Raw genomic sequence first — 26,767 nt, forward strand, 5'->3', positions numbered from 1 at the left:
CCAAAAAGAATATTGCAGCACGTTTGAAGTTTGCAAAAGAGCACCTGGATGTTGCACAGCACTACTGGCAGAATATACTGTGGACAGATGAAACCAAGATTGAGTTGTTTGGGAAGAACACACAACACTATGTGTGGAGAAAAAAAGGCACAGCACACCAACATCAAAACCTCATCCCCACTGTGAAACATGGCGGAGGGAGCATCATGGTTTGGGGCTGCTTTGCTGCCTCAGGGCCTGGACGGATTGTCGTCATTGATGGGAAAATGAATTCCAGAGTTTATCAAGACATTTTGCAGGAAAACGTACGACCATCTGTCCGCCAACTGAAGCTCCGCAGAGGATGGGTGATGCAACAGGACAATGACCCAAAGCATACAAGTCATTCAACAAAACAATGGCTGCAACAGCACAGAATACACCTTCTGGAGTGGCCCAGTCAGAGTCCTGACCTCAACCCGATTGAAATGCTGTGGCATGACCTTAAGAGAGCGATTCACACCAGACATTCCAAGAATATTGCTACACTGAACAGTTTTGTGAAGAGGAGTGGTCCAAAATGACTCCAGATCGTTGTGCAGATCTGATCTGCAACTACAGGAAACGTTTGGTTGAGGTTATTGCTGCCAAAGGAGGGTCAACCAGTTATTAAGTCCAAAGGTTCACATACTTTTTCCTCCCTGCACTGTGAATGTTTACATGTTATGTGTAATTACACCATGGCAACATCTAATGTTTGTGTAGTATTATGTTCAGCAGACTGTGTTCTTCTATTGTTGTGACTTAGATGACGTTCAGAGCACATTTTATACCCAATTCATGCAAAACTCCACATAATCCCAAGGGGTTCACATACTTTTTCTTGCAACTGTAGTTATTGAAATAGTGATAGACATCATGATAATAGGGTTGATGATGAGTATTAAATTACAATACAGCTGCTCCTTAATTCTAGCTAAAGAAAACTGTCAGCTGCACATTATACCTGAGGAGTTCTTCTGCTTAATGCAATGGATAGATGTCCTCTGCGTCTTGGGATGGAGCAGCAGCAATAACACGGGTTCCAGAATCCGGGCAACATCATTCAAAGAGAGGGCACGCACCAGCCAGCCCTGAGCGGCTGCACCGATAGCTCCATCAGCACAGTTCAAGCTGTCCAGAACAACAAACAGGGACCTGTAAAGGGGAACAGGTGTCAATAACAAATACAGGTGGCTATAGCCCCATCACCCAGTACAGCTCATGTACTACTTTGTATATGTAGGCTTCCATTTTTGACCGTTCTGAAAATTTTTCTGGCCTGGCTGTCATATAATCCCTCTGGCTGGAGTTTACTTGTTGCATGCTGGTTCTGGGTCAGAAATTCAGAAAGTCCTGAAGCCAAACACAGCCAGGTACCTAGTATTTTTAGAAAGAAGGGTAGCAATGGTATACTAAATACTTCCCTAAATATTTCTGTCATTAAACAAAGGGAAATCCATATCTTTGGCGAAACAAGACTTCATCTGGCAAAAGTTCAGGAGGTAAGTACGTTTTTTAATTACAGCAGGTGATCCATCAGGCTTCCAATTGTAAAGGAGCCATGAAAAAATCATTTGCTTAATAAATTTAACCCTGAGCTTTTGTCCATGCACGCTTACTGCAATTTTTGGTACCTGTATTAATAAAAACTCACCATCCTTTATATGCCTTATATTCTAAAAATGTTAGTCACAGAGAAATAGAGGCTTAGACATTTACGGTAGATTTAGAAGTGTGTTTAACTTACCTTTGCTCTGAAGCATGATCTGATCTGCATTTGGATCACACTTCAAAGGCTACTGACAGATGGGAAGGAAGCGATGTAAGGCCTCCTCACCGCCCCCATTTTTTGCTGATTCCAATGCACACAGTTGAGGGGAGTTTGCGGTGCTTTCCCGTTTGCCTGAATGTGTCGCGTTCAGGTGGGCTTGCTGCCTGCTACATGTCAGGTAGACTTTGCCATGGGCACAATGTAGTGCATCGCGACTATGGCATGTAAACACCCCGTCCGCTGCCTACTGCAGCTTAAGAGAGGCATTCGCCCCCACCCCTTCTCAAATGCACGTCTATATGAGGCATTGGAGCAAAACATAGGCCTACAGTATCAGATTCAAATAAAAAATAACAGCACATGTTTTGATCTTATTCGTATTTTAGTCACCTGTCAAAGGATCGGTTGTGAGAAGTGACACGGCTGCCTTGTATTTCTCTTGTCAGGTGCCAGATTACTGAGAATCGGAACAAAGCTTCCAATCTAATCAACTGAGAAGACAGATGTAAAAAATGAAATAGAAAGCTGTAAAAAAAAATGTAATAAAGGTGTAATAAAAAATTATATCTCCCCAAGTGTTAACACACCAATATTAAATGACCTTACATGTTGGCAGTGCCAGTGTTCATGGATCTTAAGTCTTGGTGTGCCATTATTCCGGGATCCCAAGAGCTAGTGCGACATTCTTTCAGAATCTCAAGTGTTGGTGTGTCATTGGTATGGGATCCTAGGTGTCACTGTAACATTCTTCTGTAATCTCCAGTGTTAGTGTGCCATTGTTCTGGGATGCCCATTGTCAGCTTGTCATTGTTCCAGGATACCCAGTATCAGTGTGCCATTTTTCTGGAATTCCCAAGTTTCAGTGTCTAATTTTTCTGGGATCCTCAGGGTCAGTGTGTGATTATTCTGGGATCCTCAGGGTCAGTGTGTGATTATTCTGGGATCCTCGGGGTCAGTGTGTGATTATTCTGGGATCCTCGGGGTCAGTGTGTGATTATTCTGGGTTCCTCAGGGTCAGTGTATGATTGTTTGGGATCCTCAGGATCAGTGTGTGATTGTTCTGGCATATCCATTGTTAGGGAGTCATTGTTCTTTGATCCCCACTGGCAGTGTGCCATTGTTCTGGGATAACAAGTACTCAATGTGTCATTGTTCTGGCATTCTCAGTGTCAGTTCTGGGATTCTCAGTGTCAATGTGTCATTGTTCTGGGATCCTCAGTGTCAGTGTGTCATTTTTTTGGGGATCCTCTGTGTCAGAGTTCTGGAATCTTCAGTGTCAGTGTGCCTTTGTTTTGGAATAACAAGTGCTCAATGTGTCATTGACCTGGATCCGCAGTGTCAGTATGTCATTGTGCTGGAATCTCCAGTGTCAGAGTGCCATTTTTCTGGGATCCTCGATGTCAGTGTGTCATTATTCTGGGATCTTCCATGTCAGTGTGTCATTATTCTGGGATCCTCAGTGTCAGTGTGTCATAATTATGGGACCCCCAGTATCAGTGTGTGTGACTAACCTGGGATTCCCAGTGTCAGCGTGTCATTGCTTTAGGATTGTTTTAGTGAATCATTGTTCTGGGATCCACAGTGAAAAGCCAGAGTATTACCTTATCATTGTCCAGCAGGGTCTGACAGATGATCTCCTCACAGATGTTAGCGGATGGGGCTAGGCAATGCAGCCGGTAGAAAAGCTCCACACAGGTGATATGGTGCTCTCTGGTCTCCATGTTTAGCTGATTCCATAGCACATGAGCCACTCTCTGCCGGGAGAACACTGTTATATCATCTCACCAAACAATTAGTCATGTAAAAAAGGCAAGGTATAAAATGTTATCTCGTCCTCTCCTGTACACATTTAAGGCAGCACATAAAAATAATAGGATTTCTGAGCACAAACATGAAAACATTTTGACACATGACGTACAGACTGAGATCCGATTGAGGACATATCTGGAGATTTGGTCTTTAGTTTAGTTATTAGAATTATTAGAATTGTGCCGGTTTGCTTATAAACATTCATACATGCCCTTTTACTTAGCTTTTTCTTTGCCTGCGTATGACACTTCAGATTGAGTGTTAGCAATGAGAAGTCACCAGAAGTGTGTGAAGGCAGGCTAGCTGTTGCCTTTTTCACATGGTCTCCTAAAGCCTACTACACACAATAAGAAAATCGGATGAAAAATACAGATTTCAGAGCTATAATCTGATCATCAGAACAGTTTTCAAGAGCCGATCATGACAGTTCATGTGAAATTATCCGAAGGGACAAGTACTAAAATGTTTCCCATACGATACCAGAATGAACCATTTTTGTTAATCGATACAGTATTGGTCCAAGAAAAACTGAGTGACCAAGACTGTGCATGCTCGGAAATAAAATAATACATTACATCATTTCTGAAGTTATATTCTGTCTTGCGATAATTTTCGTAACTTTAGTATTCTCTTCATTTTTGATATGAGAATAGAATGCAAAAAAAAAATGTCATTGTGTGTACCAGGCTTAAGAGTGTATAGCGGGGTTGGATACTAGCACCACGCCTTTACGGCTATTACAGCCTCCACTCTTCAGGGAAGGCTTTACACAAGATTTTGAAGTACGTCTGTGGGAATTTGTGTTAATTCAGCCAAAAGAGCATTTGTGAGGCTGGGTAGGCCTGGCTCACAATCAGCGTTCCAATTCATTACAAAAGTGTTCAGTAGGGTTGTCAGGGCTCTGTACACGACAATTGAGTGCCTTCCAAATTATGACTTGATTATGAGTTGACTTTGTACACAGGGGCACAAGTCAGGCTGGAATAGAAAAGAACCTTCCCCAAACTTACTGCAAACTTGGAAGCCACAAATTTGCATGCCGTAGTATTATTATTAGCCTTTACGGTTACCCAGTGTGAAAGTGAGGGTCAGACATCTGCCCCATAAAATATACCCAATACCCAACTAGATGTTGTAAGGGCAATCACGGAGTATGCTGAACCAATATGAACTGAGATACAACATACATCAAGGAAGTGGCGACAGCTACAAAACTGTACAAAATGTCCATCTACATATTTCTCTATAACATATTTATATTTGTAAAGGACCTTTCCACAATCAGAACAGTAAACATCCCTTTAAATGTGAGAACAATGCTTGGAGCCAGTCCTAACGCCCAACAACACTCACCATTGGTTGTTTTTGATTAAATAAAAAGCCTGAACATTTTTTGAAAGCCTTTGGGGTCCACTGACTTTTCCCAAAAGTGAATTGGACGTATTATCTCATAATACTAGTATCCACAAAATTTAAAACAAACTTAAAATAAAAAATAAATTGATAGCACTAGTCAACAGGAAGTCTTTTGCTGATATGTGAGCTTTTGTTTTAAAACTGAACTAGTACTTGTTACACACAGTTCATTGCTACATACATTTAAATACATCCACACACACCCACACCGGGTAAAATAAGTATTGAACACGTCACCTTTTCTCTCAGTGAATATATTTCTAAAGGTGCTATTGACATGAAATTTTCATCACATGTCAGTAACAACCCATGCAATCCACACATATGAAAAAATAAAATGAAACAAATATGTTCAGAAATTAAGTTATGTGTAATAATATGTAATGACATAGGGAAAAAGTATTGAACACAAGAAGAAAGGAAGGTGCAAAAAGGCATGGAAAGCCAAGACACTAGCTGAAATCTATCAGTAATTGGAAAGCAATCCTGCCCCTTGTCAGTGTAAATTAATGTCAGCTGGTTCAGTCCCAACTGATGGCCTATAAAAAGGTGTCTCATTACCAAGGTGTCACACAAGAAACATCTCATGATGGGTAAAAGGAAAGAACTCTCTCAAGCTCTCTCTTATTTTACCCGCTATGTGTATACAGTTGTGCTCAAACATTTGCATACCCTTGGAGAATGGGTAATATACAGTATGTACCATTTTTAAAGAAGACCTGAGTGAGCAGGAAAAGCACATTTCTTTTATTTCTTATGGGATTCACATTGAACTGTAGGTCATAACAGAATGGCACAATCATAAAACAAAACTTGGCAACAAGAAAACAAATGCAATGACCCCAGTTCAAAAGTCTGCATCCCCTTAGCTCTTAATACTGTATATTGCCCCCTTTAGCATCAGTGACAGTGTGCAGTCTTTTGTCTATGAGGTCCTGAATTCTTGCAGGTGGTATAGTTGCCCATTCGTCTTGGCAAAATGCCTCCAGGTCATGCAAAGTCTTTGGTCATCTTGCATGAACCGCAAGTTTGAGATCTCCACAGAGTGGATCGATGATATTAAGGTCAGGAGACTGTGATGGCCACTACAGAACCTTCACCTTTTTCTGCTGTAACCACTGAAGGGTCAACTTGTCCTTGTGCTTAGGGTCATTGTTATGCTGGGAAGTCCAAAAGCGTCCAATGTGCTGCTTTTATGCAGAAAAATGCAAATGTCTGCCAGTATTTTCTGATAACATGATGCGTCTTGCCATCAATTTTCTCAAGATTCCCTATTCCTTTAGAGCTCACACACCCCCATGCTTCCCAGTGGGGATGGCATTCTTGTCGCTATAGACCTTGTTGACCTCTCTCCAAACACAGGGCTTTTACCTGTGACCATAAAGCTCTATTTTGGTCTCGTCCCTCCAGATTACAGTGTGCCAGAAGCTGTGAGGCGTGTTAAGGTGTCGTTGGGCATAATATAACAGGGCTTTTTTGTGGCATTGCTGCAGTAAAGGCTTCTTTCTGGCAACTCAACCATGGAGCTCAATTTTGTTCATGTATCATTGCATTGTGCTCCTTGAAACGTGCTTCTTGAAACAACCACACCATCTTTTTCCAGAGCACCTGTATTTCTCCTGAGGTTACCTGTGGGTTTTTCTTTGTATCCCAAACAATTCTTCTGGCAGTTGTGGATGCAATCTTTCTTGGTCTACTTGACCTTGGCTTGGTATCAAGATATTCCAAATTTTCCACTTTTTAATAAGTAATTGAACAGTACCTACTGGCATTTTCAAAGCTTTGGGTATCTTTTTATATCCTTTTCCATCTTTATAAAATTCCATTACCTTGTTATGCAGGTCTTTTGATCTTTTCTTCTTCTTATGGCTCAGCTTCCAGCCTGCTCAGTACATCCACGTGGGCGCTAACTCATTGGGGTTGATTTACTAAAGGCAAATAGGCTGTGCACTGCAAGTGCCCTGAAAGTGCAGTTGCTCTAGATCTGCGGGAAACATACAAGGAAAATGTAGACAGCATTTTTACTTGCACATGGGCGCAGTATCAGGGACCACAAATGTGATCCCGCTCACAATCCATTGGGCCCCTGCTGTCTTCCTGTTACTATGATGGCCAAAGTGGAATCCAGAGCAAAGTGGAAGCTCTGAGCTGTCACTTTTTGGTTCCATTTTCATGTCCTCAGCCTGAGAGTAGCAAAGGAAGGATGTGGTGAGGCCAGCCCTGCTGGATGGAAACGTGTCAGTGCTGACAAACAAGTGGGGATGGATACCAAGCTGTCACCGGGCTGAGCGAGGGAGGAGGAAGAGAGCACTGTCCAGGAGCTGGTACTGCTGTCATTGGGGAGGTAAAAACAAGGTCGGATTTGTGCAGACAACAGACACACACTGCTCCACAACTCCTGCTGACACTCAAACAAAAATTTGCACAAAATCCCAATACCCCCAAGAGTCTGCAGATATTACTGGGACAGTTTGAGCAGGATGAGCAGAGGGGGAGCTGGATGGGGAATCTGTCATTGTCAGCATGGCGGGATAATGTGACATTACCAGGATGGTGTGTGGAGGGGGGGGGGAATCAGTAATTCCCTGGGGGTAGCCATGTGTCGTTACTAGGAGGAGGGCACCTGAAGGTGGGTGTAATCTGTCATTATGTGGTGGGTAAGGGGTCATCTGTCATTACTTGCTGGGGGTTGTGGAAGGATCATCTGTCATTACCTGGTGGAGGGAAGGGGGTCATCTGTCACTACCTGGTGGGGGAGGGGGTCATCTGTCATTACTTGGTGGGGGAGGGGGTCATCTGTCATTACTTGGTTGGGGGGGGGGGGGGGGGTCCTCTGTCATTACTTGGTGAGGGAGGGGGTCATCTGTCATTACTTGGTGGGGGAGGGGGTCATCTGTCATTACTTGGTGGGAGAGGGGGTATCTATCATTACTTGGTGGGAGAGGGGGTATCTATCATTACTTGGGGGGGGGGGGTGGAAGTGTCATCTGTCAATAACTGGTGGGGGATATGTGCCATTACCAGGAGGGGAAGTCATCTGTCTTTACAGGAGGAGGGGGGGTCATCTATGATTAGCTGAAGTGAGGGGCTTTTGAAGGAGGTGTCATCTGTCAATACAAAAAGGCAGGAGGGCATGTATCATTACCAGAAAGGGGGGTGTTACTTTTCCTTAATATCCTGCATCTCCATATACTGCAGCCTGGCCATGAGAGAGGTAACTGGGTGCTGTTTAATAATGTATAAAAGAAAAGGTGTTTTAACCCCCCCCCATAAAAAAAAAGGTGTGATATCTGCTCAGCCTTGCACATGCACACAAGATGGGGGGGCAGGCAGGCCACACTGTGAGCTCCTGGGTGAAAGGGGTGAGCTTGTATGTGGATCTGGAAAACCTACCGCTTTCACCCGACAGCTCAGAGTGCGGCCTGCGTGCCCCCACCTTGTGTGCATGTGCAGACGGCAGCAGGAGAGAGAGAAGATAGAGACAACCACCATAAAGCTATCATATCTTGGCACGTGGTGGGGGAATCTTGGCACACGGTGGAAGGTAGTGGGGGGCCCCAGGTCAACGTTTAAATCGTGGCCCACAGGCTTCAAGCTACACCTCTGTGCTTGCACATGATTGGATAAAAGAAATCAGCAGAGCTCTGCCTCATTTCAGAGCTTCCCCTCAGATATAAAGCAACTGCACTTGAAGTGCACAGTATATTTACTTTTAGTAAATCAACCCCATTGGCTATTTATACACTGACACTAGTTGCAATTTAAAAAGCCACAGATGTGGGACATTAACCTCTAATTGCCATTTTAACCCGTGTGTCACCTTTTGTGTCTGTACCAAGGCCATACATTCCAGGGTATGGAAACTTTTGATCCGGGCCATTTGGGTGATTTCTGTTATCATTATGATTGAAAAGGAGCCAAATGACTATGATAAATGGCTTCATATGATCACTATCCTTAAATAAAAGACAGGTTTTTTTGGCATGTTCATATTTTCAATGTCAAAATTTCACGATTTCTGCCAGGGTATGCAAACTTTTGTTTTTGAGCACAACTGTGTGTACACATATATATATATACATACACACACACACACACACATATATATATATCAAATCAAAGTGCAGTGACCATTTGCAGAATAGGGTCTCGTCAGGTCCAATATTTCTTACCAAACCTACAATTAAATAGTGAAAAACTTACGGGGTAGAAATCGGTCTTCTCTGCTATGAGTTTAAGGATTCCTGGTGAGATAGGTGGAACAGTGACCATCTGTAATTTCCCAAAGACTGCACTGTACCCAGACATCTTGGAGCGTTTCATTCGGTCATCCATGACGATAGACAGAGACTGTGAATGGTTAACTACCTCCAGTAGAGTGGAAATGGCGACATTCTGTATATAACAATCCTTCACACAGCAGCACACGGTCATCAGCGACTTGAACCACAAAGGGAAGCCAGCGTCACCTGAAACTAAAGCAAATGGAGATAATGAGGTGGAACTGGCAGATCCATTTCAAAGTACATTTATATAAAGTCAATTATAGTTTTTCCTTAACATTGAACATACTGCCCTAGATACACCTGAAAGATGATGTCCTTATGTACAAACTCCTACCCTTGCCTCATGTAATTATTCTTATTAAGCACTAATGATGTAATACACTACTGTAGGCATCATTGGATATGTTTATCTGGATATATTTTATCTGTACAGATTACCAGACAGGAAGAAGGAAGTATTGCTTTACGTTATCTCATCTACAGTCTTCTGACTTCTTTTATTCCCCTATTCCCAGCTGTTTGCCTGCTGCCAAAAGGACCCAGTTAGGACCATCTTGCCTCAAACAGCCTTTGTCTATAGCAATGATAGGGCCCAGCTAGGACCATTGTGCCTAAAATGGCCACTGTTTACAGCATTGATAGGACCCAGCTAGGACCATCCTGCCAAAACTGGCCCTTGCCAATAGCAATGATAGGGTCCAAGTAAGACTTCCTGCCTTAAATGGCCCTTGTCTATAGCATTGATAGGGCCCAGCTAGGGACCATCCTGCACAAAATGGCCCTTGCGTATAACATTGATAAGGCCCAGCTAGGACCATCATGCTTATTCTCAGCACCCCTTACCAGGTACTTGGAAGACAGCAGAGTACAGCTGCTCAGTTTCATCCTCAGACAGGTAGACGGGAAAAGTAGCGCAGTCCAGCAGGAACTGGCAGGCAGCAGCGAAGGCCTCTCGGCAGTCCTCAGACATGTCTCCCATGTTCTGGATGATACGGTCGATATCCCATCCTTGCTCGCCCCCCTTAATCATTTTCTTACTAGGAGAGCCGGACAGGGAAAGTTCCACCTTGTCACCTTTCTGTTTAGACACAGACGGCCACGGTGTGAAGAAATCTGTCAGCATTTGCTTTAATTGTGGTGCCGTCATCTGTTTTGTCTCCCACGCTCCCCTTTTCTTCACAGTTTCCTGTTTCTCTGGGGTCACCTGGATGCCATTTTTCTGAGTCTGCAGCTGAATTCCAAACAGATGCTTGCTGGCAAAGGTGGCTACCAGATCTTGTATGCAGTGCAGTGTCTTCTGAATGCAGCCACCCTGTTTCCAGACGTCTCCCTTGTCTGGGCACACCCTCGGCATACGCAAGTATCCGGCGAGCTCCGGGGAGGAGGCACTAAGTCCAATGCCGCTATCTTCAGATTTCAGAGGAGGGTAGACAGGATCCTCTTCTGCGATCTCTACCTCCACATCCCCATTATGCTTTGAATTCAGAGATTCTTTCGATGGACTCTGAAAAAAATATTGCAGCATGGATTAGGAAGACAGAATTAAAAAGGCACTAATCTCAAAAACAGTCTTTTCTTAAAAGATTTTATTTAAAGTGGGAGACACAGAGGATGCAATCATGGAGTTCTCCTTCTGAAAATGCTGGTTGCCTGGCTGTCATTGTACACCTCTTGCTTTAATCCTTTAAGCCAATGACTCCAAACAAGTTGAGTTGAGTGTCTTTAATTTTAATCTTCTGCACTCAGCTGCCCCACTGGCTAAACCACTGTAATTGCAATTGTCCTCATCTTCAAAATTGATCTAAGCCTAAAGGTCCCCCATAGACGGCTTGAATTTCAGCCAAATCTTGCTAAATTCGAGCTGTGGGTGGCCCTGCAAGTCCATTTTTAATATTTACTGGGCTGGATGAAAAATTATTGGTTGAACACGGATTATATCCTATCAGATGCAGTAACCACTCGGCAGCACTACTTTAGTCAGACAGCTCTGGGTGCCATGGCTGCCTGAATAAAATATCCAGCAGGTGAGACTTTTCCATCCATGTTATTAGTGGGGGAACCAATTCATTTTTTCTGTCAGCCTGCTAAATAAATATGCAATATATAGAAAAATATAAACTGAATGGAATTTCTGACTCTACAACAGCTGCAATAATATCGGGGGGGGGATTGTGAAACCATAAATTGACTTTGTTTCCTGAAGTCTTTAAAAGTCAACTGAACTTTCAGTTCAAGTCAGCTAAAATAGATCCAAGTGCATTCAAACAGGTGTTTGATGTCTTACAGTTCCTTTTACTAGAAAGCAGGGTGGATAAAAATCAATGATCGGATTTTTTTTTATTTAAATCGGATTTTTTTGATTTAAATCGGATTTTTTTTATTTTAATCAGATTTTTTTTAAATAAAATGCTTTTTGAGGAAAATCTATTACCATCCAAAGGTTATTCCATCATGAAATAAAGATTAGTTTTTTAATTATGTAGAATAAGGCTGTATATGTTTAATGTTTTTGGTAAATAAATTCCATGAATCCATTCACAATGTCATGCTCTTCCAGAGGTTTTTGTAAGATTATTGGGCAGTTTCTCTGCCTACAAGATATTATCACAGATGCTTGGTTTACTTTTGCAGTTCTCAAAACTGAATTTGACTCAGCGGAGATCACATGCCTCTTCTTCACAGCAAAAATGTTATAACATGAACAGAGTTAAGAAAAAGACCTTAATCCTAACTTCTACAAACCTATGAATACAGAATCAACCCCTTCAGTGCTACGTTTCAAGAAGTTCAGTGAATAGAATAGAAACAATATTTTTCTGATTGTTTGGAGTGGAATAGATCTGCACAAGAAGAAAGTGAAACTAAGTGTGAGGAGGAAGGGGCTGACAGTCTACGTTTCTGAAAATCTATATATTTTGTTTAGCCAAATTAGTTAACAAACATGGATGTTTAAGCAAATCACATATGCTGGAATGTTATTGTTTCAGATGAATAAATCTATTTAAATTGTTATTATTAAGGTAATGATTATTTTTCTCCTTCCTAAGTACAACAGAAAAGTTGTCCAAATATGAATGATTAACCTATTAAACTGGGGATAAAAAAACTAATATGAAAAGTTGTTATTCTAAAAATCTTCATCTACTTGCATATTAAAGTTATACCAGCAAGAATTAGTCTTTATGTAGAAAACTAGGATTTAAATCAAGCCTTACTGACTAGTGATTTAAATCGTGATTTAAATCAGTTTGATTTAAATCAAATCCACCCTGCTAGAAAGCATCCACAGCCTGAGGATGACTCTATTTCTGCACTGAAGCAGCGATTTGTATATGAAAAAGTGATAGGAATACAGAGATCAGAAAAGGGTTAAGTTCCACCTGTTGATTTGTGCGGATTAGAGTTGGAGTACAAATGGCGGAGGGTGAAGCAAGATGATGATGCTCCTGATGATGTCACATTGGCGAAACACAATGGGCGGAGCCTTCCTGCATCATTGCTTCATGTCTGGTGCATCACTTTGGGTCCGTGGAATGCAGGCGTGTCCTAGACATACAAACCACAGCACTATTGCTTGCACTTGGGATGTGAGCATATGGATAGTGTCATTTTAATTGTATGAGTGTATTTTAATCAACGGTACAAAACTATGGACAAATGCTCTTTGGTTCCTTCTACATACTCCTGAGGTGGAGTGGAGGTGTAAGGAGTGTAAAAGAACACAGCATTGGTGGAGTTCATATCTGGAGGACAGTGGTGTTAAAGTGCTAATGACCCACTTTCTACAAAGGAGTCCTGGATTTTCGGTGAGTGGGGTCCTATAGGAAGGGAGCACAAATGTCACAGTATTTTGAGAAGAAGTTGGAATACAGCACTTCATATTTAGAGCATTTAAGCACAAGGGACTGCACTGTTTTGAACACTTTTTAAGGACTGCACTAATCAAAGCACTTTGGATCATTTATTGCCCAATTGTAAATATTTAACGATAATAAGGTTTATGTTTAGGATTGTACCGTTTGTCTTTAGTGGATTAGGTGTAACAGGTCTCTCCTCGGACGATATATCACATATGGTGGGAATGTTCAAAAATACAAGTATTTTGGAAAAAGGTTATAAATCAAATTAGCATTATCACTGGAATTGAGATTGGACTGGACCCTGAAACTTGCCTTTTTTATAATACGAAAATACCAGTGAATAAATATAAAGAGCTGGGTATATGGTGCTATCTAAATGCAGCAAAAAGTTTGATACCTAGGTTTTGGCGTAAAGTGGAGGCGCCGGGGGAAGAGGATTGGATGAGTAGGGTGGATCAGATGGCTAGATTGGAGAAATTATATTATATACAGGAAGATAGAATGGAGGCATATTATATGAAATGGGAGAAATGGAAGAAATGGGAGGAGTTTAAGGTAAAGGTGAAATAAATAAATTTATGATTAAGTACAAAAATGAAAATATATAGAAATTTATCCTTCTTTCTTTTAAATCTTTGTATCCAGAGAATGTGAGATAAAAGTTGATCAGATAGATGTCAGGGGTTCACTGAAGAGGGGGGGAGGGGTTGAAGGAAGGGGGTTAAGGGGAGGAAAATGATATGAAATAAGGGGTTTTATGAGAATGTTTTTGTATTTCCTTTTTGGATTTTGTATTGTCATATTTGAAAATGAATAAATATTTAAATAAAAAAAAAAAAGGTGTAACAGGTCAAATAACAAGGGAATAAGTTTACGATACATATGTAGTTAAAGCAGGGGTGTCAAACTCAATTTAATGTCGGGCCGCAGCAGCATTATGGTTGACCTCAAAGGGACGGTTGTATCTGTAAGACTAGATGTCCAGAGCACCCCACCCTCCCTTACATCATAGTGCACCCCTTTACCTTGTGCTGCTGCCAGGGAGAAGCTGGAGGTAGAGCTGAGAAGCACAAAGTGCAGGGTCTGGAGGAGGACCAAAGGAGGGCTGAAGTCAGCTGCTGAAGTCTACAGGGGAGGTGGAGACAAAGGGGTGCTGCGACAGCACAGAGATGTGCAGGATCTGTAGGAGGAGTTCTGTCCTCCTCTCTGCTGTTGACTGCTGAGACAAGGTGGAGACAAGGGCGTGCAAAAGCTGCAGGACTGAGGGCCACATGAAAGGGCCGGATTTTGCCCTTGGGCCTTGTATTTGACAGCTATGAGTTAAAGTGTAAGTAAACTCCTTTTTCCATATTTTACTTACAGATAAGCCTTTCATAAGGCTAACCTGCAGGTACTGTAACTATCTCCTAAATGTGCACCAATTAGGAGATATTTACTGTAGAAGCGCCGGTGATGTCGCCATGCCATCCATTGAGAGAGCCGTGCTCCGGCCGAAACTCCCTTTGCAAATGCGCTGGAGTGACGACATCGCGGCCCAGCCAATCAGATGGCCGCAAGTCACGAACCCGAAAGGAAGACTGGGTGAAGATGGAAGCCTTGGGGAGTCATGACAGCGCTCCACTGGAAGGCTTCGTTTTCAGGTAAGTCTTTCATAATGTGCGAGTATGCAATGAATACTAACACATTATGCTCTTAGCTTGCAGGGAGAAGATATTTTAGAATTTTTTTCGTAGTTTACTACCGCTTTAATAAGGGAGGTGTTTTATAGCACGATTGGTAAAATTATAGTTAAGAGGTTTTACTTAAACACACACTCAATTAAAAAGGAATTTGGGGATGTTTGTTAAGGACGGAGGTGTATCGTAGCCCCACACTAAAGAAAGAATATTTATTCACTTAGTTTTTATTGGAAAAGATGATAAGCGATGTTTACAAATACAGGAGTAAAGATCTACATCGATTGGTAGATAAAATGACTATTTTCTGTGTGTTGAAGCAGTGGTCTGTCTGCAGAGGTCTGACACGCCCCCTAATGAGTCAGAGCTAGAATTCTCCAGTTAGAAAGGAGCAAGAGTTTCTCTACTCAGGCTGTGACTGCTTTCTGTAAGGACTCATTCACACCATACATGTATTATTATTATAATACAGGATTTATATAGCGCCAACAGTTTGCGCAGCGCTTTACAATATAAGGGAGACAGTACAATTACAATACATTTCAGTACAGAAGGAATAGGAGGGCCCGGCTCGTGGAGCTTACAATCTAAAGGACATACAAACTGATGGAAACTGACGCTCAGATTTCACTTGAAGAGACATCAGTTTATATCAGTTTTCATGTGCACGCCAATGAGTTTTATACACATTGCAGATTCCTGTGCAGAAAAAATCTGCACATAATACTAGTGTTGTGGTGTGAATAAGGCACATAGAGAACAATTGATTTTGTTGTGCCCTTGCAGAACGCGTGCAGAAAAACTTAAGTCTCTGTACCGTGGTGTGAACGAGCCCTAAAACTCATTAAAACGCACATGAAAACTGATGTAAACTGATGTCTCTGCAAGTGAAATCTGCGTGTCAGTTTCCATCAGTTTTTCTGCATGTACTGTGTGAACAAGGTATTAAGCCTTGGTTCACACTGGATCTGACTTTGAAATCCTGCGACTTCACTTGAAGTCCCACGATTTCAAAGTCGGATGGCAGTGCGACTTGGGGTGTGACTTGATAGACATCTGTGCGACTTCATGCACAAATGTCTATTCAAGTTGCATCCCAAATCAGCAAAAGTAGTGCAGGAACTACTTTTCTAATCAGTGCGACTCTGACGAAGTTCCGTTGCTGATCATTGCATGTGATTCGACATGCATTTTAATGGTCAAATCGCATGACAATTCGCATCAGTGTGGACCAGGGCTAAGGCCTTCACACCAAGTGTAGAGACGTCAGTTTTTCTGAACACGCTTTGCAAGGGTACAGAAAAATAGCAATTGTTCTCAACCTGCCCTGTTCACACAACACTAGTATCATGTGCAGATTTTTTTTGCGCACATGTATTGAGTTTTCTGCACGAATAAACTCCAAAAACACTGATATGATATCAACATTGGTGTGAACAGGGCACAAAATTGATGCGCATGAAAACTGATGTCAATGTACATGAAAAATGTACATGCGTAGTTTTCCCAACAGTTTTCATGCACTTACGGTGTGAACGAGCCCTAAATGGACTGTTCAGTTGGGTTTGTTCACACCATGGTGGGTGCAGAGACATCTGTTTTTCTGCATGTGTTCTACCAGGGCACAATATCAATTGTTCTCTATGTGCCCTGTTCACACCACAACATTTTTTCTTTGCAGGAATTTGCAATGTGTAAAAAACTAATTGAAGCACGCGTGAAATCTGATGTAAACTAATGTCTCTGTAAGTGAAATCTGAATGTCAGTTTCCACCAGTTTTCATGCAGGTATGGTGTGAACAAGGTCCTACAGTGGAACTAAAGAGCCACATACTTACCTTCCTTCCAACAGTCCCTCTCCGGCATCTTCTCTATGGATTCTTCTGATTGATTGGCCGTCATGGGGTGACAGCATCCCGATACCCTGGAAGTGTGAAGGAATGTAAGCTGAGCTGCCTATGTGCAGCTCAGTGTACGCACTTCAGAGGATTGCAAATAGGTAGATAAGTGTATTTTATTTGCAGAAGAGACATTCCCTTACTCTTCTGCAATAAATACAAAAATAAATATTATTATTATTATACAGTATTTATATAGCGCCAAAGGGTATGCTCAGCGCTGTACAGTAGCAAGGGGGACAGAACATGAGACAAGACAGTAACAATACAATACACGAGGGGTTCAAGGGCCCTGCTCTTTCGAGCTTACAATCTAGGAGGGAGGGGAAGGTGATACAGGAGGAGATGGCTGTGGGGGATGGAGTGGTGGGAGGAGTGGAGGAGGTTAGTTGTTAGGTGAGGTCGGGTGTTAGGTGAGGTTGGGGTAGGCTTCCCTGAAGAGGAGGGTTTTCAGGGTGCGCCTGAAGGTGAGGAGGGTAGGTGACAGTCTGATGGATTGAGGTAGGGAGTTCCAGAGGATGGGGGAAGTCCTGCAATCGGGCATGGGAGGAGGAGACCAGGGAGCTAGAGAGTAGGAGGTCCTGTGAGGAGCGGAGGGCACGGGTAGGGTAGTATTTGGGTATCAGGTCAGTTATGTAGTTCAGGGCGGCATTGTGAATGGCTTTGTAGGTCAGAGTTAGCAGTTAGCTTTTAGCTTTAGTTTCGCTTTAAAGTGAACCTGCCAAGAGCTGCCATCTCTGGCTTGTTTTTAAAGGTGAAGTCTACAGGACTGACATCCTGCATTCAGTATCGAATAAGTCAATGAGCAGGAAGAAGTATGCGACCAGTGAAATCTCAAAAGCCTGACCTTTTGTACTTATGTGTTTATTCAGAGTGAGTTACTGGGTAAAAAAAAAAAAAAATTAGATACACAGCTTATAAAAGTTACATATTTAAAAGCAAGCCAAAACAGCAACACCCATATCCTCTCCTTTCCTGTCCTGACAGGTTCCCGTCAAAGTGTACCTGTGTCTTCACTGGTAATTTTTTGATCCCTACGTATCTTAGTTTTCATTACTTTTTTTGATGAATTGCAATACTTTACATAGCCTAGTATGCCAAGATCAGGACAACATCTTAATGCTCCCAGCACTCCTCTGTAGACAGTGAATGTGTCAGGAGAGGGACGGGTACATTTTAAAGCCCAACTCCAGGCCCCAGAAAAACAAAAAAAACCCTTGCAGTGCCCTACCCCCCCCCCCCCCCCCCAGAGGGCAAGGGTTACATCTTAAGTCTAGGAGTAAAGTAATAAATTGTGATATTTACCTTATTCCTCACTCCAGCAGCGTCTTTCAAATTGTGTGGCTGGTTCCCTGAATCCCCCTTCTATAAGGCAGTCTGGACAGCACTCACATTTTGTCATCACAAGCAATGCAGGACCAGCAGTCCTGCATTATATGTGAGGATGGCGAGGGTCTGCTCAGAACCCCAAGCATTGGAGATAAGACCACCAGCAGGAAAGGGAGTGAGGAATAAGGTACCCCATAGCATTTAAAGCTTGCAGTGCATGGGGGGCACTGCAAGAATAATTTTTTTTCTTAATCTGCTTTAAAGATAACTTTTTTTAGATGAAAATGAATTTCAACTTTACAGAGGGGGTTCAGCCTTCCATTGCCCCTTTTATGTTTACAATGATAGTGAAGGGAGATGAAAAAAAAAAAAACGAAAAAAACTTTTTTTACAACATAATACAGTAACAAAGCCTTGTGTACAAAGTAACCTGGTTTATATTGCTCTTACCAAATGGCGTGTAAACAAACCCACGCTGCAGCTGCTATTCTAAGAAAAGCCTATTGGTGGCAGCAAGTGAAAGTGTAATTTAACCAATGAAGAACAAGGCGCGGGGCTGTCAATGCATCATTAGAAGGTTTATTAGGCGATATCATCCACACAATTAGAATGTATAAAACGATATAGAAACACTTTGCACAAAGCTCAGTTTCCATATGAGTAGGTGCTACCACCCACTCCGACGGTAATATCCTTGATCTTGTCTTCTCCAACCACTGCGCTCCCCACAACCTCACTAACACCCCCTTCCCTCTCTCTGACCACAACCTGATTACCTTCTCTATCTCCTCGTCCTCCAACGCCTACCCCTCCAAATGTCACACTACTACCAGCCGTAACCTCCGCAACCTTAACCCTGCCCCCTCCACTCTGCAGCTGATCAACTCCACATCCTCCCCCTGTCCTGCCCCGACTTGGCTATGACTGCCTACAACAACGCGCTGTCAACTGCCCTTGACTCACTAGCGCCTTTAACCACACGCAACATCAGACCCCGACGGCTCCAGCCCTGGCAGACTGATCACACCAAAACCCTCAAACGACACAGTCGTGCTCTGGAGCGACTATGGCGCAAAACCAAATCCCAACAAGCCTTCACCTGCTACAAATCTGCCTTCCACACCTACACCTCCTCCCTCCACGCAGCCAAACAAGCCTACTTCCTGACCCTCATCAAGGCCCTCTCCTCCAATCCTCACCGACTCTTCTCCACCTTCAACTCTCTACTCTCGCCACCTCCACCCAGCACCTCACTCACTGCCCTTGAGATTGCCAATCACTTCAAAAACAAGATTGACACAATTCGCAAGGACAATGCCGCAACTCACACGCCCCCTCAACCTGTCCCCTCTCACACAGCTACCCCCTCATCCCCCCTCTCCCTCGACATAACCCGCAGGGACTTTGTCGCTGCTCAAACTCCCTCCAACCCCGTTCTCCCTCACTCAGCTACCCCCTCATCACCCCTCTCCAACGGCCCCACCACTGCTCTGACCTCCACTTCCACCCCACCCTTCATTCCTCATACTGAAGCCCCCCCAACAGTCCACACCTTTGACCTTACTACCATCGAGGAAGTCTCCAAGGTCCTCTCTGATGCCCGCCTCACCACCTGCCCCCTCGACCCTATCCCCTCACAACTCCTACGACTTCCCTCCCCCTCCATCCTACGCTCCCTCACCCACATCTTTAATCTCTCCCTCGCCTCTGGCACTTTCCCCTCCCCTCTGAAACATGCACACATCACCCCCATACTTAAAAAGCCCTCCCTGGACCCCAATGACCCGAACAACCTCAGACCCATCTCCCTGCTCCCATTTACATCCAAACTCCTCGAGCACCTAGTCTACACCCGCCTAAGCTCTCACCTCAACTACAACAAGCTCCTCGATCCCCTACAGTCCGGCTTCCGTCCCCTACACTCCACCGAAACTCTTACTCAAACTCTCCAACGACCTGCTAACCGCCAAAGCTAATGGCCACTATTCAGTGCTCCTACTCCTTGACCTCTCTGCGGCCTTCGACACAGTCGACCACCCCCTCCTCCTCAAAAAACTACACTCCCTCGGCCTCAGAGATTCTGCTCTCTCCTGGCTCTCATCCTACCTGTCACAACGCTCTTTCAGCGTTACCCATAATGCTACCACCCCCCCCTCACTCCCCCTCTCTGTTGGGGTCCGTCAAGGCTCCGTCCTCGTGCCCCTTCTCTTCTCCATCTACACCTCCTCCCTTAGCCAACTCATACACTCTCACGGCTTCAACTACCACCTATATGTCGACGACACACAAATCTATCTCTCAACCCCCCACCTCACCCCCTCAGCCTCCGCCCGAATCACACACCTACTGAGCGACATATCAGACTGGATGTCGCTGCACTTTCTTAGACTGAACCTCTCCAAAACCGAGTTTCTTGTCTTCCCCCCAGCCCGGACACCACCCCCCATTGACTTCTCCATCACATCCAACAACGCCAATATCAAACCCGCCCCGCAGGCCAGAGTACTTGGTGTCATTCTGGACTCCAACCTATCCTTCCAGCCCCAAGTTGAATCTTTAACAAACTCATGCAGACTCCACCTCCGCAACATCGCCAAAATCCGCACGTTCCTAACCCCAGAAACCACTAAACAGCTCATCCACTCCCTCATCATATCACGACTCGACTACTGCAACTCCCTCCTTACTGGCCTGCCTCGCTGCTGGCTATCCCCGCTTCAGTCGATCCTGAATACGGCTGCCAGACTCATTCACCTTTCACCTCCATCTCCGCCACCCCCCTCTGCCAATCCCTCCACTGGCTTCCGATTGCGCAACGGATCAAATTCAAAATCCTAACACTGACGTACAAAGCCGTCCACCACACTGCCCCGAACTACATCACCGACCTAATATCCAAGTACTGCCCAGCACATACACTCCGCTCCTCACAAGACCTCCTTCTCTCTAGTTCCCTGGTCTCCTCCTCCCATGCCCGCCTCCAGGACTTCTCCAGGGTGTCACCCATCCTCTGGAACTCCCTGCCCCAACCCATCAGATTATCACCTACTCTCCTCTCCTTTAGGAACACCCTGAAAACCCATCTCTTCAGGGAAGCCTACCACACCCCCTGCTAACTTGCCGACCTCCTCCACTCTTCCTACCACTCCATCCCCCACAGCTATCTCCTCCTGTGCCACCATCCCCTCCCTCCTAGATTGTAAGCTTGAAAGAGCAGGGCCCTCGATCCCCTCATGTTTTGCATTGTATTGTTATTGTTCTGTCACATGTTCTGTCTCCCTTTGTAATGTACAGCGCTGAGCGAACTATTGGCGCTTTATAAATACTGTATAATAATAATACGCTTTACTTGATTGGGTTAGATCAGATCTCTCACTTAGATATAAATGACAAACTTACACACAAGGTAAAGAAACTATTACAATTACTACGTTCCTTTTCATATGGACATAAAGGTGCAGCACATGATGCCATGAAGTGAGACCAGACTAGAGTAAAGGCTCGTTTACAAGGGAGGTAAACCCCTATGGGTGTTGTACGCTTCTACTGCCCCCCAAATGCTACCCAGTTTGCTTTGCTTCATGGCTGCAACACGAATTATACCCCCTGTTGCTTTCGGCGGGCTAAGCACCTGACGAATGCGACCCAGTCAAGTGAATGGGGCTACACCACAAGCACCCTGCAACCATGTGCAATGCATGTAGTTTGCGGAGCTCTAGTACAACGATTATGGGATAAAAGCAAACAGTAAAGATGCTACATAACACTTTTGAAATACTCTGAAGAGTGATCTGAACATGAATCACTTTTCAGAGAGCACTGCAAGTATGGATGAGCCCTAAAATGGGTGTATGTACAGAGGCATTGCTTGCCTGTATTTGACACACATTGGAAATGCATGTGACATGCAGGTCAACAGATTCCCTTTTACCTCACTGGTACAGTGTGGATGATCATTTCGCAGAAAGTACATCTAACCCCCCCAAACAATGTTTACATACTGAAGCTTACCAGTTCTTATATGTGGTTGCTAGATTTGCTTTTTTTCAGGTTAACAACAACTTCAATAAGTGCAGAAAATACCTGTTGATCCTGCCAGAAATGAAGTGTCCGTGTCACTTCCTGTGAGTTAAACAGAAAGCCAAGTAATCTTATCCTTCCTCTGTAATCTACCAATCCCATCAGCTCCATGTAGTGGAGATAAAAAAAAAGGCAGACATCCAGCCTGTGTGACAATCATGACTCCTTCCATAGATCCACAGGAGGAGTAAACGTAACTACCCACAGACAGAAAACATATTACTGGCAGGATCACCAGGTGAAAACAAAGCTGTATTATATTACATTTTTGTTTTGGGGTTTAGATGAGCTTAAATGTAGCATGTCCTTTTGGAGAAGGGTTTGGCAAAGCAGGTCAAGTGCAGCCACAAGCATCTGATCTGCACTGTTTTCGAATGTGAAAGCATGCACTTATCGTGTACACAAGCCCTCCAGGCCCATTTACTTTTTGATGCATTAACACGTGATATGTTGTGCATTAGCGCATGTGGAAATTAGGGCAGCCTATTGATATGAATGCCCGCCAACATGCCAAAAATTGGACATGACCCTTTTTTTGCAAGGTATAGGCATTGCAGTGCACTACAACACAGGTGCGTTGCCTTGATGCATTGGGGTGCCATTCAAACTGAGCATGTTACACGAGCTGCCATTTGCTGCAATAACATGCACATTACCACGAGGCACTAGTGTAAATGGACCCTTAGGGTTTTGCTGGTACCACTAAATGGGACTAAGATAGCTGTCCTCATAAAGATATAAAACTCTTTTAAAACGGAGTAAATTTTGATTATCCATACATTAATCACATAATATAATATCTAAATGTTGGTGGGTAAAAGAAAAAAACCTTACAGCATCTGGACTCATGGACTCATTATCCAGGTAAGCGGGGGGCATCTGCACTTTGCTGAGCACCTTGAAGCAAGTCTTCAGAGCCTGCGTCAGTTCTGGCAAACCGAGACTGTCCATGTTCTCAGAGAGGGACTGCGTCATGTAACTGAGCATCTGCGGCAGGTACTGCGTCTGCACCTCAGAATACAGCTCCTGAAACAAGGAAGGACGACAGATGTCAGCTATTCACTGTGACATGTCCATTTCACAGAGGAACCAAGCAAAAATCTGGTTATAATTCTATGATAAAGAACATTGGCACTTTCAATATAATCAAGTTAGCCTGATTAAAGAAATTATTAAATTGTTTATAAATAAAATGTAATAAATGTGACATTTCAATGAAATTCTGGGACTGGCTGTGGACTCCCAGGGGGAGATTTGCTAAAACCGGTGGACACAGATTCTGGTGCAGCTGTGCATAGTAACCAATCAGCTTTAAAGTTTAGCTTGTTCAATCAAACTTTAACAATAAAACCTAGAAACGGATTGGTTACTATTAACAGTTGCACCAGATTCTGTGTCGGCTAGTTTTAGTAAATCGCTGCCATAGCTTTTAAAGAAAACCTGTTGCAAGAGGAATAAAACTACTTCCATTGCCAGTCTACTTCTGAAAATGCTGTCTGCCTGGCTGCCATGCTGACCAGCTAGCTTTAATTTTTTCCACTAACCTGGAATAAATATGCGGCTCAGGGATTTCAGAGAGAATTGTAAGTTCCTATCTGTGTTTACTCTACATTAGTGGCTCAATGCCTTGAAGCAAGAAAACCAGGCAACCTGCATTTCGAAGGGAGATCATAAATGACAGCCTCCAGGTTTGTTTCAAGACTGGTTTACCCTAATAAACACAGGATATTAGAGGCACAAGAGCGTCACCTGTGAAAATCCATGCAATATTAGCAAAATAATGGCAATGATGACATTGATAAAAATAACTAAAAGCATATTTAGGGTGGAACGATCCATTAAAGTGGACCTGAGCTCAAAAAGTAAATATGTACTAAAAATGTTCATTGTGCCTGAGCAGTATTCTGGAAAATATACATTTTATCTTGAAAAACAACAGTGCAATTCCTGTGGGCTAGCCGATACACAAAATCGCGTGCAAATCGGTAAAAAAAATCACGAGTGGGAACGCCTGTTCCCTCTCGCAAAAGTGTGAATGGGGCCTAAGATTTTTCTAGGAAATTTGCTGAAATACATTAGAAGTTTATACGTGAAAATGTGCATATCAGAAAAAATACACGGACACAAATAACAGAGAAACTGACAATAGATAAAGACATCAGATATCTGCTTACGATTCCAGTTTCCTTACCAGGGGTATAACATCCAACAGAAAGACCAGCAGAGTGCAGATCTCAGACACACAGGGAGGTCGGCCTATGTATCTACTGTCTGTGGAGTTCACATTTTTTCTGAAAAGAGCAATACCAGAAAATAATTACTCATTGCACAGGAATAGGTCTTTGGGCTTTTGTACAAATCTGGACAACAGATACGTAGAGGTGTGGACCATTGCGCCAATAGGAGGAAGCTTCACTACAGTCTTCACTTCCCATTGTGCCCGGATTTGATGTGCCATTTATATAGTGCATGCCTAACGGTGCGCACTGTGGTTTCTGTCAGAATGCTGCAGTGCATAGTGCTGAAGAAAAAGCTCCATAATTGGAGGAGAGGTCACAACACTGTGACCTGATTTTTTATTTATTGAAATAAATAGGAACCAGTCAAGCAGAGTGCTTTGCACATTTCCTATTTAATGACCCCTCCACCCTATACTAATGCCCTGCAGACCTCTGCTACTGTATGTAATGACCCCAACTCAGTACGTATACCCTGCACCTCTTTCCTATGTATTGACCCAACCCTGCACTAATACCCTACAGATTTCTATGTAATGACCCCCCTACCCCCTGTACTAACACCCTTAAGATCTCTCAAATATAATAATCCTCACCCTATACTAATACCCTTCAGTACTATCCTATATAATAATCTCCACTCTGTACTAACACTGTACCACCCTGTACTAATAACCTTTAGCTCTCTGCTATGTAACGACACCCCCCATATCCCATACTAATACAATTCAGATCTCTCCTATGCAATGACATCACTCTCTAACTTATATCCAGCAGATCTCACCCCAATGACCCCCAACCAGTACTAATATCCTATAGATTTCAATGTAATGACCCCCCCATCCCATACATATTCCCTTCATCTCTCTCCTATGCAATGACCCCACCCTGTACTTATACCCTGTGTATCTTTCTTATGAAATGAGCCCCACCCTGTATCAATTACCCTTCGGGTGGGCAGACTCGATGGACCACTTGGTCTTTTACTACCATCACCTTTCTATGATGCTGTCTCTCCTCAATAAAGACCCCACCCTATAATCACACCATGTGAATCTCTCCTGTGTAATGACCCCCCCACCCTGTACTAATACCTTGCAGACCCCCGACCTGTGCTAATATCCTATAGATTTCTATGTAACAACCACCCCCAATCCCTTACTAATACCTTTAAGATTTCTCTTACGTAATGACTGGTGACCTTTACTAATACCCTACAGATTTGTATATAATGACACCACCCTCTACTTATACCCCTTCCTATCTCTTCTATGTAATGATCTCCAACCTGTACTAAAACCCTACAGTTATATGTAATGACCCCCCCCTGTACTAATGCCCTATAGATTTCTATGTAATCACCCCCACCCTGCACAAAGGCCCTACAGATTTCTCCTATGTAATGATTGCACCCTGTACCTATACCATACAGATTTCAGTGTAAGGACACCCACGCTTTACTAATACTCTGCAGATTTTCCCTACATAATGACCAACACCCTATATTAATACCCTACAAAATTTCTCTGAAATGCCCTGCACCCTGTACTCATACCCTACAATCGTCTCTGCAATGCCCTGCACCCTGTACTAATACCCTACAGATCTCTCTGCAATGTCCTGCACCCTGTACTAATACCCAACAGATTTCTCTGCAATGTCCTGCACCCTGTACTAATACCCTACAGACTTCTCTGCAATGCCCTGCACCCTGGACTTATACCCTACAGATCTCTCTGCAGTGCCCTGCACCCTGTACTAATACCCAACAGATTTCTCTGCAATGTCCTGCACCCTGTACTAATACCCTACAGACTTCTCTGCAATGCCCTGCACCCTGGACTTATACCCTACAGATCTCTCTGCAGTGCCCTGCACCCTGTACTAATACCCTACAGATCTCTCTGAAATGCCCTGCACCCTGTACTAATACCCTACAGATCTCTCTGCAATGCCCTGCACCATGTGCTCATACCCTACAGACTTCTCTGAAATGCCCTGCACCCTGTACTCATACCCTACAGATCTCTCTGCAATGCCCTGCACCCTGTACTAATACCCTACAGACTTCTCTGCAATGCCCTGCACCCTGTACCTATACCCTACAGATCTCTCTGCAATGCCCTGCACCCTGTACTCATACCCTACAGATTTCTCTGCAATGCCCTGAACCCTGTACTCATACTCTACAGATCTCTCTGCAATGTCCTGCACCCTGTACTAATACCCTACAGATCTCTCTGCAATGCCCTGCACCCTGTACTAATACCCTACAGATCTCTCTGCAATGCCCTGCACCCTGTACTCATACCCTACAGGTTGCTCTGCAATTCCCTGAACCCTGTACTCATACCCTACAGATTTCTCTGCAATGCCCTGCACCC

General features: G+C 43.6%; 1 protein-coding gene across 1 annotated transcript in view; it reads right to left on the reverse strand.

Annotated features, from left to right (window-relative positions):
• DOP1B (DOP1 leucine zipper like protein B) overlaps nucleotides 1–26,767 on the reverse strand; it is a 227,720-nt gene that overhangs the window by 57,501 nt on the left and 143,452 nt on the right. The window contains exons 12-18 of the mRNA XM_089677928.1: nucleotides 24,338–24,437; nucleotides 22,981–23,172; nucleotides 10,147–10,807; nucleotides 9,221–9,492; nucleotides 3,394–3,546; nucleotides 2,183–2,283; nucleotides 986–1,176 (exon numbers count right to left, since the gene is read on the reverse strand). Coding sequence (XP_089534054.1) covers nucleotides 986–1,176; nucleotides 2,183–2,283; nucleotides 3,394–3,546; nucleotides 9,221–9,492; nucleotides 10,147–10,807; nucleotides 22,981–23,172; nucleotides 24,338–24,437 — 1,670 coding nt within the window. The remainder of the gene's footprint in view (nucleotides 1–985; nucleotides 1,177–2,182; nucleotides 2,284–3,393; nucleotides 3,547–9,220; nucleotides 9,493–10,146; nucleotides 10,808–22,980; nucleotides 23,173–24,337; nucleotides 24,438–26,767) is intronic.

The sequence above is a fragment of the Staurois parvus genome, unplaced genomic scaffold (assembly GCF_062004578.1).
Source record: "Staurois parvus isolate SC_StPar_1 unplaced genomic scaffold, SC_StPar_1.0 ptg000195l, whole genome shotgun sequence".
Lineage (NCBI taxonomy): Eukaryota > Metazoa > Chordata > Amphibia > Anura > Ranidae > Staurois > Staurois parvus.